The following is a 15990-nucleotide window of genomic DNA, read 5'->3' as shown; positions in this document are numbered from 1 at the left end:
TACAGGCGCTTGGTTACCTATAGCGAGCCGGAGGGACTGAGGGGTGTTGCCAGTTTAGAAAGGAAGGAAGAAAACATCAGGATGGGGAGAGGATCATGACAGAAAAGATGTAACAGCGGGTAGAGCTAAGCCAGCTAGCCAACGTGGAATCAGCCAGTGGGGCCTTCTAAGGTGGAACTCCAGAGAGGTTGCTGAAACATTTGCATCCAGTAGGCGGCCAGCGTTTGATACAGCATCGCCCCAACTCTGTGTGCGTTTGTGTATGAGCCAAGAGGCCCACCTAGTGTTGGACACCGTGAGAGACAGGATAACAAGATAGCTGAACCACAGGCCTTGGGCTACTAGGTCAGATGAGTATTCCTAAAGCACCCCATGTATTCACTAAGGTGTTTTCTGATGCATTCCGACTGGGAGGAGACAAGAGATTCTCTCTGCCCTGTTCTTCCTCGTCATTTCCCAGTCTCCTCCATAGCAATTGCAATAGAGGACGGATACCTACTGTACCATTTGGCCGAGAGGGTGCGGGGGAGGAGGGGAGACGGACAGGACTGTGGGGTCACAAAGCCCAGCTGTCGGAGCCCTGTTCATGGCAACAATCCGAGCCCCATTTCAATTCTACCTCCACGTCCCGCTTTAGCTTTTCGAGGAAGTGCTTTTTACTCTCTTCTCCAACGTGGAGCTTCTGGCCTTCGTTCAAGAAGTCGTTGTCTTTGAACGTTGGCAGATCCTTGGCCTACGAGAGAGAGGACTGCGGTAAGTGTCCTGAGCCTAATGCCAATGGCCACAGATATTGGTGGTTTCATTCAAAATATCGACTGGATCAACATGGCAACGGGAAACAGAGGCAGCTGCATTGACTCAATCCTCTAAAGCAAAGAGATTCGCTCATTCCCATACGCCTGCAAATGGCATGGAGCAAAACACCTGCGTTTATCAGCAAGTCCGTTTGCTTGGCTCCAGCTGGGGGAGGAGGCGGCAACGGAGATACCGATCGCAGCTCATTTCAAAGGCTGCTTAAAATAGTTGCTTCAGGCTGAAAGCTCGATAAACAGTCTCAGCGCGGGAGGGGCTAGCCAACCCCACCAATAGAAGGAAAATCCATGTGGTTGTTTTCAGATTAGAAAATCTTGAGACAAGTGCTCCCCTCCCCCAGCCATTACATGAAAGTCAATCCACTGCATTTTGAGGACTTTGTAGCGGGGACCGAGTGTTTCTGCAATGTAAGTGCTTCTCATGGATATTAAAGAAATTAAGTTTCACAAACCCTTTGCATGTACAGCTGGGGATGGCATGCTTTCATCCTTAGAATGGCATGGCAATTTATAGAAATATTATGTGGTGTCAGACAAAGCCATGCAAGACAAGAAATCATAGTTTGGGAGTAACCCCACATAACCAGGCACAACGGGGTAATTCTAAAGGGGGGTTAGATTATGCCCAGGTATTGGAGATTTAATTACGAAAAGGGAATTCTCTAGGGCTTGTGCGAGAGATCTGTAACTTTTTGGGAGAGGAAACCTTCCAGGATCCCTCCAGTTTCTCCACTCAAAGACCCTGTCAGCAACCAATCCAGCCTTCCAGCCCAGCCTTCCTGCGGGAGTGAAGTGCTGCTCCTTAGATCATCAGGACAGCTCCAAAAAATTGAAACAAAAAAAGTGTGGCCTTATCAAGGTGCGCTCAGCTCTACTAAGTGGCTTTGCTGTTCGTTCCGTCTCATCCCCCTGGACTACACCTACTGCAAAGCCTTATGCATGTGCTTCGGGTTACTACCATGAGTAGGTCTGTTGATTTCACTAGTACTATTTATGGCAGTAACGTTAAGCATGGGCACAGGGGTTTGCAGGACTGGAGCCTTAGGTTGGAAACTCGTTAGAGAAGGGAATCTGGACTAGATTTACAAAGGGATTTAGACACCTAAAGATGTAGGTAAGTGCTTAGTGGGATTTACCAAAGTGCCTATCCCAGTTCGGTGTCTAACTCCCAATCTGGCCCTTTGGCTTCAGATTAGTCTGCGAGATACCTGGCATGCTGTGGGTATTAATGGGCAACATTTCTGGAAGATCCTCCATCACACTGACTTTCAGTGGGACTTAGGGTACGTTTTCGGAAGTGCCTATGTGAAGTTATTATTAGGTACCTCCTCTGGCAGCGCCAGTAGCCCGGCAAACAAGGGGACCACACCTAGATTGTCAGGCAAGCCCTTTGCTTTTTTGTGAATACTTTAGTCCCCAAAAGGTTGTGCAATGGCTTAACACACAGTTGCTATAATGGAGAATTTGGTACAGACAAGGGGAGCGTTCTACTGAACCAGCAGTTTAGCTTGTCACCAGGTTTCACCGTTCGTTAACCCTTTGGTACGGAGACACAGTTAGCTGCCTAGACTCCCGGTAAGCACCACGGGGAACGAAATGTTGTTCCTGGACAGGCAAAGTAGCAGAATCATTCATACCTTTTCTTTGTCACTCGCTTCCCTGGAGACTGTTGAGCCCTGATAAGAACAAAAGAAGTTGGACATAATTCACCATGAGCAGCCATCGGCAGAAGTTAAATTGACCGTCGCTAGGGGTAAACGTACAAGACTCCGTTTATTTTTTTAAATGCTTCTTTGCTCCCGATGAAGAGGGAACCTCACCAAAATAGATTTTAAACACACAATAGAAAGGCGTCAGACAATGGTCTGAGCTGGTTGGAGACTGCGTTCCCTTTTCCCTCGTTCGCAGTCTCTCTCTACTACATCCAGTAATTTGAGCAATGCAATGTGTTGCCCTGATTTTAAAAATATACCTGATGGAGAGGAGAGAGACCTGCACCTTCCTCTGAATCGTCTGGTCCTGGCTATTATAGGAGACCGGAATCTGGGCTAGATGGCCCAATACCTGAATCCCTACATGAACCCGTCTCTCACGCTTTGAACAGTGAGGATGAAATCCTGCCCCCAATTGAAGTCAATGATAAAACCCCCGGAGCCAGACTTGTGCTTCCACACTTTCAAGGCTCAACTTTCTCACGTCCACGACAATGGACCACGTGGTTTCTCTCTGCATTAGCACCTCCAGGAACTACACAGCTGCAAAAAGCTTCCGACCTTTGCTTTATGAAATGCAGCTCGCCCGCTACACTATGAAGAAGGGGATTTTAGCTCAATGATATGCATCTCTCCCAGTGCAGACAAGGCAGGATGAAAAGAAACACAATGATCCCAAGTGACATGCGAACAAAAGGAAAGTGAATACTTTGGTTCAGTGTTGTTTGGCCCTTAAGGTAATCCCGTCTTGGCCACAAGCTGTAGGAGATAAAACACATTGTGCCTAGAACTTCCTAGCTTCAGCAGCTACAGAAATGGACCATCAGGCTCTTTGAAAGTGAACTGCAAAGCCAGAATACCTTGTGTCTGCCCTTTTCTACTCTTATTTATTTTATAAAGGGAACCTCAATATTAGCAGTACCAGGTCCCTGCTGAACTGCTGGAGCTGAAGGACTGTCAAGCTTTAGCAGAATAGGAAGGTCCTGGATCTGACTTATGGGACTTATTCAGTATCTCTTCCCTCTTCAACTAGGGGCTGGCACAGATGCCACTCATGTTTCAGCCTCAAGAGGTGTCCCCATCCAGGTCCACCAAAGCTTGACAAAGTCCTTCCGCAAAAAAGAAAGTCAGGACCTTGTTGATCTAGTGTGAAAAACAATTTAAGAACACTCCATAAAGAAACAGGAAGGGGCGAGGTACTGACCATGTAAGGACTGGCCGCTTTCAAACCCTTACCTTCAGATCATACTTCCGATGCACAGTCAGCCTGTGACTAAATACGTTCCTGGTGACTACCATGTAGGTTTCCACTCCGTCCACGGTGAGTCTGTACATGCCTAGGAACTGGGGGAGAAGGGTGTTCCCATGGCATTCCACTATAAACTGAAAGGGTGAGGAGGGAAAAAGAGGAAGTCACACTACAGGTCTCCGGTAGTGCACAATGTCAAAGAGAAGCGAAGCGTCTAGCTCCAACTGAGAATGGGGCTTTTTAATGGCCATCCTAGATCTCTGCTCAAGGGAGGCAAAAGGACACAATAAAACACAGCAGAGCAGCAGAATGGAGCAGCCATTTCTATGCACGGCAGCTGACCCGGATTACGTTTTTCCCCTCTGCAAAATAGCATTTTCCCCTCCTTATCCATCTGGAAAGCTTTTCTAATCCAATGTGGAACCTTAGGAAGAGGTCTCGGTTTATAGCTTTCGAGCATTGGCAAGCCTGCAGAGCAGGGATGTTTACACAGTTAGGAGGGCCAGGCCTTTGGGGGAGAGGTGAAGTTAAAAATCCCATTGTGCTCCCAAAAGAACAGAAGACAACCTGGAGCCACTGGCAACGTCCAGTTTCTAACCATACAACCTCCCCCCGCGCAAAAGCTCCCACGCGCTGTAGCTGAAGCTATGGCCGTTCCACTTGAATCCAAGGACTAGTCTCAACTCATCAGGCTCCCACCGCAATGCATCAGCCGTGCCCCTAAGGCGTTATCCGCCACCCTCTCCTCAGGGTTCTAGACTCACCGTACCTGATGGTACTTCTTTAGTATGTTGTGCATCTCCGCTACGTCTTCGCTCGACACTGCCTTAATGACAAACCTCCTGTCGTAGGTGGTCAGGAAACGGGCCCCGCATCGACCTTGGCTGTCGCTGTTCACTGGGGCGCTTCGTGTTACGGAGTTCTGAAGGGGGAGAGAAGAGGTGTGATTTTATCAGAGGAGAGGGTAACGAGCTGCAGGCCCCCCCTTTTAAAGCCAAGGCATCAGCTCAACAGGTCCAGCAGTTCTCTATCCTCTCACCAGGATAAACAGATTTCAACGGGACTGCCTTTTTAGTCTGTGTTTGTACAGCACCTCGGCACTTAGTACTTAATATTCTGGTCCGTGACTGGACCGTCTAGACTCTACGGTAATACAAATAATGGGAGCTGTTAGATGCTCATCGCTTTTCAAGGCAAGGCCACTTATTTGGGTGCCTAGATCTGGGATCCAGCACCCTGATTTTAGGCCTCCATCTTTAAAAACCTTGCCCATCAATTTGTTAACACACATTTAATGCCAGTGATTAACACACATTTTGAAGCAAGGAAGTCTTCACTAAAGATTCATCATCTCTCACCCCTTCAGTGATGATGCAAGGGCTCACAATACACATGGTCAGAGACTCCTTCAAGTTTCTCCAGCAAAACCAAGGACGGCCAGATTGGACATTCCTGATCCGTCCAGGGTATAAAAACAAGTAGGAATAAAGGAATTTTTAAAAAGGTCCCTCTTTCTTGATCCATCGTAAAGCAGCAACAACTGGCACAAGCCTAACTGCTTAGAAATCCTCAGCAGGTCACCTTGGAACCAAAAGCCGTTCTCGGCTATTCTTGTTCTTGAGAGTTTGACCAAAGGGCCCAGAGAACAGAAATACTGATTGTTCTTCCAACATGCAAGAGGAGCTCTCCTTTATATTCCTGTCCCCACCCTTCGGAACAAGATGCAGCCGCTTCTCTCAATCCTCACAGCAAGACTGGAAAACCCAAACGGAACTGCCGAGTAGAATAATCCGTGACAATAACGTTCTAAGACAAGGCTGCAATTAAGTTGTTTCGTCCTTTGACCAGATCACTTAATAAATAGCCTCAAGTCCTGATGAAAGACAATACAGTGGAGTGCTAGAAATGTGGCAACTGCAATTTACGTAGTCGCCACAGAAGACGTATCTATTCTAGACTGTTTTCCCTACCCACCATTGTGATCTTAGTCCAGTTTTGCTGGTGATAGCTGAGGAGGGGGACAGCTCTGGGACAGCCAGTGTTGTGGTGGCTGCCAGAGTTTTAATCATCATATCATCTATACACGGAAAGCAGGGTTATAAGATGTGGTGGTCAAAATGTGGATGGTCTACATTAGCACTTTCACCACTACTGCACCAGTGGGACATTTTTAGAAGTCTAGTGTAGTCAAACCTTTTTTAAAAAAAGCTTCTTTGATGTCTTTATTATGATGATTTAATATTGTGGTAGCACCTTAAAGGCCGAAGCCCCATCCTGCGAGGCGCTGAACCAACACAAAAAGAGACAGCCCATGCCCCAAAGAACTTGCAGTCTAAGCAACTTTGGCAGGGAACTGATTGTCAGCTTCTGTTCTTTCCCCATCCCTCTTCGCTGCACGCCTGTAGCTGAGTATTTGGTCTAAGCTGTCAGACCGACATCCTCCTCAAACCGTAACGAACTAACATAACAAGCGTTTGTCACTTTGCCCTGACCCATTACTGCAGCCTCCCCTTGCTGCAACTGCTCTGCAAGAACACCTGGTTTGCACCTTTCCCGCTTCTATCATCATACCACGTGTACGTGCTGGGCGCTGCACACACACATAGCAAGAGACTGTACAAGACCCACAGAACTTGATACTTGGAGTGGGAAGGGATTGTCCTTCCCCATTTCACAAGCTGGGCAGTTCAGGCGCACAGCGATGAAGGGACTTGCCCAAGGTCCAACAGAGATTCTGTGGCAAAACCAAGAACTGAATTCTGATCTCTCTCCTAGCTACAAGGCCATCCTTCCGCTTTTAAAGTTCAACTCTTTTCCTTCCCTCCGCAGCCCTGGACATTCTTTTATGGAGATGAACAAAATCATCATTTTACTAGACTCTGAAGCATTCCATTTGATGTTGTTATTTCCTTATATCTACCCACACAAGCTAACCCTTACATGTGTGCTTCGAAATGCCCATCAGGATGAAGGACGCGACGTCGCCAAACGTCCGTGTGCTTTTCTGGATCCCGGTTACACACATCACCACCACATCTCTCTCTCTTCTCCATTCACGGAGCTTTCTGAAAGCGTACCAGCAGAGGGCGCGTGCTTTTCTGCGCCTGCGGAGCATGGGCCATGTAGGCAAACGGAGCCTGCTGCGAACTAGGGGGGTTTCCAGTTGCAAACTAAAAAAATAAGCTGAGGAGGGAGTTTTCATTTGAGAAGGAAGCATTTAAATGCACCTCACTTTAATGTAGAAGGGGAAAAACTCACGTCCTGCCAATGGCCTAGAAACCATCAGGGAAAGCGGGGGGTGGGGGGAGGGAGAGGGACATGGGGGAATTGCTTCTCGCTGACATTTGCAGCTTAGGAGGTGCTGTGTGGGCTAACACGCATCATCTCAAAACCCGAGCAGTTGCCACCATCAAACCGACTTCCCTTCTTTTAGAGGAGACAGGAAGCAGAAATCCTGACCATTTGTGGTCATTTAGAGTTCCTGTCGTGACGCTCCGATTTACTTTAGTCTCTCTCCCCCATAGAGGAGGGATGATAAACTATAGCTTCCTGGCCAAATTCCCACTCAAATAATTACATTCTACCTGCCTGGAACGCCACTGAAATTTCTGCTGAATGCAGCATTCTTTACTTCCTGTCCTACACAGCCTCAGTCCAACGGAGTGCTGTTAAACAGCTGACACTGTCCCACCCCAGAGATGGGAGAAATGGTTCTCGCAGAGTGACAGGCACTACATAAATGACAGATTAGGCAAGAGAGGAAAGGGACGCAATAATGGTGTTCCCAGATAGGAAGCGATTCTGAGTAATACAGCGTAACCTAAGAAAAGAGCATCTAGGCTACGTAAAAACATGCCAAGGCAGATTAGCCAGAGGACAAAAATAACGACAGAGAGAAAGCAGCTAACAACTTTCACATAAACAGATGTAAGAGGCACGTTGAATTGTGTGAAACCAACACCCACGCAGTTCTTTCTTACAGCCAACCCGCTACACCTCAGCTAGAGTTAGGATAGCTTTGTCTAACCGTCCGCCTCAAGATCTGGATAAAGCCTGGCATGAAATCATGCCAACAGGCTGGGCGACAGCGGCACTTCCTCTGCCAGTACAAGGCAATCACTGTACAGAGAATGTCTGACAGCAGGAGGGAAAAAAAATAAAGGTTGGCATAGACCATAGCATTGAAAGGAGGGACTAGTCATCTCTAGTGACTGGCTTATGTGGGTTCTCTCCAGATGTCGCCGAGATTCCAAAGATGACACTGTAACAAATCAATGGTCTCCTATTGACCCCCATCACTAGGCCGCACATCACAGCCACTCAGACCTTCACAGTGACTTCAGGGAGAGAACTCCGATCCTCCTGCTCCGAGTACACAGCCCCCAAACACTGCAGCTGACGTGGCTCCGTTAGCAGTACGACGACACGCAGTCGTGCCCAGTATGAGCGCGCAGACACGCACTAGGGCATTGCCATCTTTAGTATTTAAAAAGCAACGTCAACGACCTTAGCACAATTTTTTCCACTTGGTTTTGTAATACCAGTAGCCAAGGATTCCTGGACCCTTTACACATGTTCTGCTTTTCACTGGATGATCTCAAAATTCCTTACCAACATTGAGGGATTTCATTGGGTGGTTTGAGAATAGCCGCATTTTTATCAATGGGGAAACTAAGATGTACGTAAGAATTCCTGTTCACATGGTGAATCTGTGGCAGAGCGGAGATTTGAGTGCAGGAGACCTGCCTTTTGCTCCTGACTCCATTGCTTCTCATACCAACGTGCAGGCAAGAGATGAAGTGCGAGCAGAGTGGGGGCACAGGGTGTGGGGAAAGGTTTCTGTTGCAAGCCTTTTTAGAGCTTATCATAGTAAATAAGAAGTTATGAAAAATAAATACCCAACAGCACCTTGTTAGAGAAATTCCTTATTTGTGATGGAACCAAGTGTAACTGATACACTAGATGCTCATTAGTAGCGACATATCAATGCCTTTTGCTGTGTCACTCCTAAACGGCTCTTGCTGTTATGGGGAGTGTCGACAATTCGCAGTAGGGAAAACGTTCCCAGGGGAAATGTTGCTCGTAAGCGGCGGTTGCTCTTCCCAGGTGCTGCTGCAAACAAGCGTCTACTGTAGAGCACTTTTCATCAGTGAATCTCAAAGCTCCAAACTTCGGGTGTCCCTAAACCTCCAACTGCCAGATGCTGGGACTGGGTGATGGGGGAATGGATCATGCAATAATTAACCTGTTCCGCTCATTCCCTCTGAAGCATCTGGTACCAGCCACTGTCGAAAGAGAGGATACTGGGCTAGATGGACCATTGGTCTGACCCAGTGTGGCCACTCTGATGTTCTTAAAGTGCTTTAGCAAAGGAGGGTAGTATCATTACCCCACCGTTTTAAAGATGGGGAAACTGAGGCACAGGGCAGTGAGGTGACTTGCCCAAGGTCACCCAGCAGGCCAACGGCAGAACCAGAAATAGAACGTCGATCTCCTAAGTCCCAGTCTACTCTCCCAAGGGCCAAAACTCAAGAAAGCACGTGCACCGGAAAAACACAATGTCCAGGAGAGAAGATGAAAGGAAATTTTCCATCACAAGCAACTTCCAGTGGAGATTGTGTGTGCAGCAGAGTTAATCATTCAGCTGCAGCTGTGAAGTATCCAGTGTGCTCCGCGTGCATGTGTGTACACACACACACACACACACACCCCTCTCCTCATCCTCCAACAGGCTCGCTCTTTATAGTCACCTCTGCTCCATCTCCAAAGAGGGGCTGTCACAAGAGCTAGCCGTGTGAAATGTGGCCCCGGAACTGCAGCCACTGTTTATTTCTCACTGTGATGAACAGTCTATTGCAGAAGAGAAGCAAAGAAAACTGTTGCTTCTGCCATAGGAAATCTGCTCTGCGCTGTGAAAACATCCTGTGTGTGTCCATTCTGACTGGGTGTGCAATAAGGCAGCAGACTAGAAGGGAGTCTAACAGGGTGGGGGGAAGAGTATCGGGAAAGAGGCTTCTACTGAAATATAGTTACAGAAAAAAAACCTCAAAATAAAGTTCATCAAGAGCCGCATCATGCTCCTAAGAGGAGGGAATTGCCCTTCCACCGCCTTTTTCATCCAGAGATCTCAGTGTGCTCCACAGACCTCATTCTGCAGGTGAAGAAATTAAGGCGGGGGGTTAAGTGACAAGCCCAGGGTCACACAGCAAGACAGTAGCAGAGTGACAAGCAGAACGCATGCTCCCCTGGCTCCTAGTCTCATGCTGTAACCACTCTCTCTCTCTTCTCAACACACTCCTAATAAGGCTTACAGGACATGAAACTACCTTGCTGTAGAAACCGAGACCTGACTCTTACAATAGAAAAATAACTGGGAAAACCTTTAAACACATTAACCAATGTAAGGCTAAGGAAAGGTGCTGGATTGACAGCTCTGAAGACTGAAGGACTAAGGACAGCTACAATACAAGCAGCTCAGACCTCCACCAGGATGCCCACGGGCAATATATCAACTCAAATCTGGACAGATCCATTCTCCAGGGCTATTCCGTTTCCATGGCCCGTTCAATGCGTGATCTCTTGGCGATGCCGGCAACAATGGATCAGAGCAGCACCAAGTGTGCGTTTTACTGACATATGCTTCCCTCCGGGCCCCTGAAGTAGGAGACTAGAAATTGGACTGAGTAGCTCGCAATCTCCCTCCTGATGAGCCCTGCGCTGTCATCCGGAGGAATAATAGCAGCAATTGCACCTTTGCTTCCAATGCTGTCTGGGGTGAGAAAACAAATCTCATTACACTAGCCTCGAAACTCGCCGGAGGAGGGTGGGTGAGAACTGAGACAGAATTAGAGAGAATTGTGATGATCTTTCTGAAAAATAGTGCCAGGATGCCAGAAAACATTAAGTGGGTGAAGTGCTGGGGGAGAGGAGATCATATACACGAGAACACACTCCACTATCAGGCTTAATCAATACATTGTTCCAATGCTGCAGGTTTCAAAGAATAGGTAGATACGCATCAGACGACCATTGCTGGCACGATGCCCACAGTTATCCACACAGCTGCACAGATAAGATGTTTTAATTACCTGACATTCATACTGCTAAAGGTCAGGCTGCAATCAAAGCCTTCCCTTTTTTAATCTGTTTTATCTAATTTAAGTGGCCTCTTATCTCCCTGCCTGTTAAGTATCTGCTACCTCTTTAGAGCTAAAAACTACAAATAAGAAGGGAGACTCCATTACATCCCAGTGAGTTGCAACCACTCTGACAACTGGATTTAAGCCAAACTGCAGGACACAATGGGCCGTTCCCCTCCCTGCTCCCACATCTCAGACAGGTCTGAACCGTCACAGCTGTGCTGTTAGGACAGGTCCCAAACACAGAGCATCTTGATAAAACCCTAGTAGAAAAATAATTACTCAGCGCAGTCACTTTGTTGAAGAGGCCCCCAAACCTGCAAACGGGACACGCCTCCTTTCCACTGCGGCTCTTTCAGAAACCTGCAAAACCAAACGCTGCAAATATCTAAACTCTTGCAATCTCCACAAGTGGTTTTTTTCCCCCGTACCTGATAATCTTGATCGTCAATCCCAAATCTTTCGCGGAGGTTTCGGAACACCATGGGGCAGTACTCCTTAAATTTAAAACGACTTGGCAAGTTTTCCCTAGGACAGACAGCAAGACGTTACTCAGGCACAGCAAACTCTGTAGTACAATTTTCAAAGCTATTTTCCCGCTCTAAGCTCCTACTACTTCACCACTAGCCCCGGAAGTGTTTCAATTACTCATTTCTCCTCCATTCTCAGCTTTGTGTTTTCCTGAATTATTGTTCTGCGTGTTCCCTAATAGTCTCATTCTGCAAACACTTACCTGTACTATGCAACTGGTCATATTCAATTCTGTAGGTTTTAGGCACGATAATACATATAATAAATAATAACTCATGAAAAGTTACTAATGTAGGTAAGTGTTTTCAGGATCTGGTCCTTAGTTTGCAAGCTCTTTGGGAGAGGGTGTATGTCTTACATGGTTGCGAAGGACTGTGTAAATTCACAATGATGTGTGCTTTTATCAATCATTATTATCTGCTCTACTCCGCGCTGATTAGGCCTCAACTGGAGTATTGTGGCCGGTTCTGGGTGCCACATTTCAGGAAAGATGTGGACAAATTGGAGAAAGTCCAGAGAAGAGCAACAAAAATGATTAAAGATCTAGAAAACATGACCTAAGAGGGAAGATTGAAAAAATTGGGTTTGTTTAGTCTGGAGAAGAGAAGACTGAGAGGGGACGTGTAACAGTTTTCAAGTACATAAAGGGTTGCTACAAGGAGGAGGGAGAAGAATTGTTCTTCTTAACCTCTGAGGACAGGACAAGAAGCAATGGGCTTAAATTGCAGCAAGGGAGGTTTAGGTTGGACATTAGGAAAAACTTCCTGTCAGGGTGGTTAAGCACTGGAATAAATTGCCTGGGGAGGTGGTGGAATCTCCATCATTGGAGATTTTTAAGAGCAGGTTGGCCAAACACCTGTCAGGGATGGTCTAGATAATACTTAGTCCTTCAATGAGTGCAGGGGTCTGACTAGATGACCTCTCGAGGTCCCCTCCAGTGCTATGATTCTATGATTATGAAAGCCTAATCGAAAAACATAGTAGGATTGTATTCAAAGGCCAAAAAAAAAAAAAAAAAAAAAGTCTCACACAAAAGCTCAGAGTCCACATTCCCAACTGTATTGTGGCACTTCCAATCAACAGCACAATGCACTTCTGTTCTCAATGCTTTAGAAGCTGCGTGCATCATTTTCACCATTCTGCAGGTAAGGGAATTGAAGCGTGGAGTCGTGGAATGACTTGTTCAAGGGCACAGTGTGAGTAAGTGATCCAGGTCTTGTACTTCTGTTTCCGTGCCCTAACCATTGCACAGCACAGCTTCCTTAATCCAGAACAAAGTTTTCAAGCAATGGAACGTACAGTCTGAGATGTGTCTAGAGAAACCAGTTGGTCCCCGGAGGCTAATTTGGGCAGATGTACCCTGTAATACATTGCAACTGTTTAAGATGAAAAGCTGGGGAAACCAGTCCTCTAGTTTCAGAACAGATCTTGGGGACTTAAAAAGCAAGGTAAGGAGGTGGTCAGTCACTGGCAAGTGGTTAATGGTCAGGAGACAAAGGAGAGTGGATGAATCTGCTCCAGTCTTGCTCCTCTTAATGCATAATGCAAGATTCTCTCGCACATCCCGCTCCCTCAATTGAGGCATCAGGGGAGGCTCAGAGCCAGGTAACATATTGCCACCCCCGATATCAGTTACATCTATTGGTTCGGAGCACTTCCAGACACAGAATCTTTGGTGGTCTCCGTCCAGTTCCCATGGACAAGAGTCCACATCACAAAGCCCCCCAGAGCAACTGGCTCCCTTGTTAGCAACCTCAGCAGAGAGGCAAAGAACCCAAGGGGTCGTGCAGAATGAACCCCCCACACACACTCTCCTAGAGGTAGTGTCTGGGGCAGGTTTGAGGCAGACAGGTCAGGCAGGGTGGGAGGAGGAGAGAGAACGTCAGCCTTGGGGTGTTGGATTAACAGCCCTCCACGAGCATTAAAACAAATTCAACCCAATCCAGCAACGACCCCTCTGTGATTACAACGATAGCTTTTCTTTATCACAGCACTGACTGCACCTCTGCATCACCAAGTGAGTGACCAAAGCCAAACCACAAGACAGCATGGCACTGACAGTCAGAATACCCACTTCCCCGCTTCGCAGGTTTGGCATGTCGCATAGGTGAGCATATTTCAAATCATGCCACATTCTCTCCACATGGAAACATCTGAACTGGTCACTGCCAATCCTCAGGGAGAGCAGAAGCTCTTTACAGACAACGAACAGCGAGGGGTGGGGGAGGTGAAACCACACCTACTTACTTGTTGAAAAGATGATTGTCCACCTTAATCTTACTGTAGGCTTTAAAGTCATCCGGCATTAACATGACAGGGACAGGGACATTGCTTAGCTCATTGATCTGTAAGAGAAAGGAAAACCAACAAGACTCAAACTTGAATCATGATCCCCTGTCATTATCAGTGGGTTTACTGGTGACCCCGGAAACCTATGGATGTTGTTGAATACTTGCTAGAAACGGATTTGGAAGCGATACAATTCATTCAACTTTTATAGCATATTTCTGTGCTGAACAGATCTTGGAAAGTGCTGTGGTTTCAAGTTTAAAAGGGCATTATACAATGACGTGGCAAGTGCATTTCCAGCCAACCTCTGCTCTGCATTATTCAAAGGCAGCTACAATTTGTTAACCTTCTATTGATCGCCCGTGATAGGATTCGAGAACGAAGATTTAACCATGTCCTGCGAGGCATCACTCAGATTTTCTATTTTTACACTCCTCTCTCTTTAGGTCAAAAGCCGCACTGGCAACAAACTCCATAACTAACTAGTTCTCACTGTTATAAATAATGGGTTGGACAGTGACGGAGGTTCTGGACTGCTTCTCTCTAGCCAATACAGCTGTCTCAGCGATACCAGCTCCTTCCTTGGCTGTCTCTTGTAGTTCTTATCCCACACTCCCCCAAAGAATGAATCACTCCATTGGCTCTCTGTTGTTCTCTGTTCATGTGTGGCAACCACAGGAATATCTGGAAACAGGCGATTGGGTATTCAGCTGCCACACTGCAGAACAGTGACTTTGGAGAAAGCCATGTATGAACATTCAGTCTGTTGCACCAGGGTCTGAAACAGCCTGTAGTAAAACAACAGGGGGGGCTAATTGTGGCTATAATATGCTAAATGAACCAACGTGATAAGAAATATCACAGCGTGACTGTCCCCAGTGACGCATTGAAGCATTCTTCGCAAGCGTGGCTCGCTAAGCAATGCCCTCCATTTCAGCTTTACCTAAACCCCAAAGTTTGCTCAGACTACAAGTCCAATCGTTATTCGTTAATTTGGAAGAGACAGTGGCCACATCAGTTCCAACTCACTGATCTGGTATTAACACAGTGGATTTACAAAGTAATTCCACCGCAATTCAATTACCATTGTTATTTTAAAATGCGCCTGCAACAATCCGGTAATACTTGAAGAGACGCAGCCTGCCCTTGTAGTTAAAGCAGTGGGCTGGGAGTCAGAAGACCTGGGTTCCGATCCTGACTCTTTCAGAGTCCTTGGATAAGTCACTTAACTTCAGGGTGCCTCAGTTTCCCCATGTGTAAAATGGGGGTGATATCTCTATCTCTTGGGGAGACTGCAAGGTTTAATTCATTGTTTGCAAAGAACATGGAGATCTGCTGATGGAAGGCACTAGAGAGATGGCCAGGGGATTATCTAAACCGTTCTAATATCTTAGCACACAATCACTGAACAGACAAGTATTTTTCACATCGCTGTTCCCATTGTTGCCCATGAAAGAAATGCACATAACGAACTGGGGGATCAAACACTGGACTGCATTTTCACTGCAAAATCAGGTGTGTTACCAAGGGAAAAGAGACCTATTAAAGAGAAAAACCCTGGGAATCAGCAATGAGGGAGGAAAGTAAAAGGGCCATTGTCTGGTTAAAATTTGAAAGCAGCAGCTCTTTAAAGCACTGCCCAGTATTTACTCTGTAGCAGCATCAGGGGATGGTACCCACTTCCATAAAGTGCTTTGTTGTACCGTACAGATGAATGAATAAATAATGTTACACGCTGCCTATCATTTGTAAATTGCAATGGAGCGAAGAGACGGATACTCTCACTGCATTTCCTGAAAGCCTGATCCCGGACAAGGCAGATACCGAGGGCTGTGTGTAGAAGTGCAAAGTGAAAGGAAATGGCCCAGATGGGAGGTGTGGCAGACCCTCAATTCTGCATTAATTAGAGGTGCTGCTTGCAGCTTCCAAGTTATCCTGCCTAGTAGGAGGGAACTACTAAATCGCCTCTCCTGAGACATACCCATTTTCAGCCCTTTTTTATCCTGCGCCATGGGGAGCGCTGGCAAGCCATAATCTGCCTGTTCTAGAACAGATCTCGGAAAGAGCGCCAAAGGCAACATTACAGTGCTCTTCAGAGCCACAGAGGTATCCAAAGCCAATGGCTGAGAGGAAAAGAGAGTTTGGAGATGGCGAAGATGTATGTATGAAGTGCTCCCTGATGGGAGGCAAAAAGATTTCAGCCTGACCTTTGTCTCTCTTGGCTACTGCCACAGTGGCTTTACCTGGTACAGCCCTTT

General features: G+C 46.8%; 1 protein-coding gene across 1 annotated transcript in view; it reads right to left on the bottom strand.

Moving 5' to 3' along the window:
• PIP4K2B (phosphatidylinositol-5-phosphate 4-kinase type 2 beta) overlaps positions 1–15990 on the bottom strand; it is a 33112-nt gene that overhangs the window by 7045 nt on the left and 10077 nt on the right. Inside the window, exons 2-7 of the mRNA XM_005301840.4 lie at positions 13691–13788; positions 11344–11440; positions 4543–4695; positions 3761–3907; positions 2450–2488; positions 620–733 (exon numbers count right to left, since the gene is read on the bottom strand). Of these exons, the coding sequence (XP_005301897.1) occupies positions 620–733; positions 2450–2488; positions 3761–3907; positions 4543–4695; positions 11344–11440; positions 13691–13788 (648 nt within the window). The remainder of the gene's footprint in view (positions 1–619; positions 734–2449; positions 2489–3760; positions 3908–4542; positions 4696–11343; positions 11441–13690; positions 13789–15990) is intronic.

This window comes from Chrysemys picta, chromosome 24, assembly GCF_011386835.1.
Source record: "Chrysemys picta bellii isolate R12L10 chromosome 24, ASM1138683v2, whole genome shotgun sequence".
Taxonomy (NCBI): Eukaryota; Metazoa; Chordata; order Testudines; family Emydidae; genus Chrysemys; species Chrysemys picta.
This window is presented reverse-complemented; position numbering and strand designations above follow the sequence as displayed.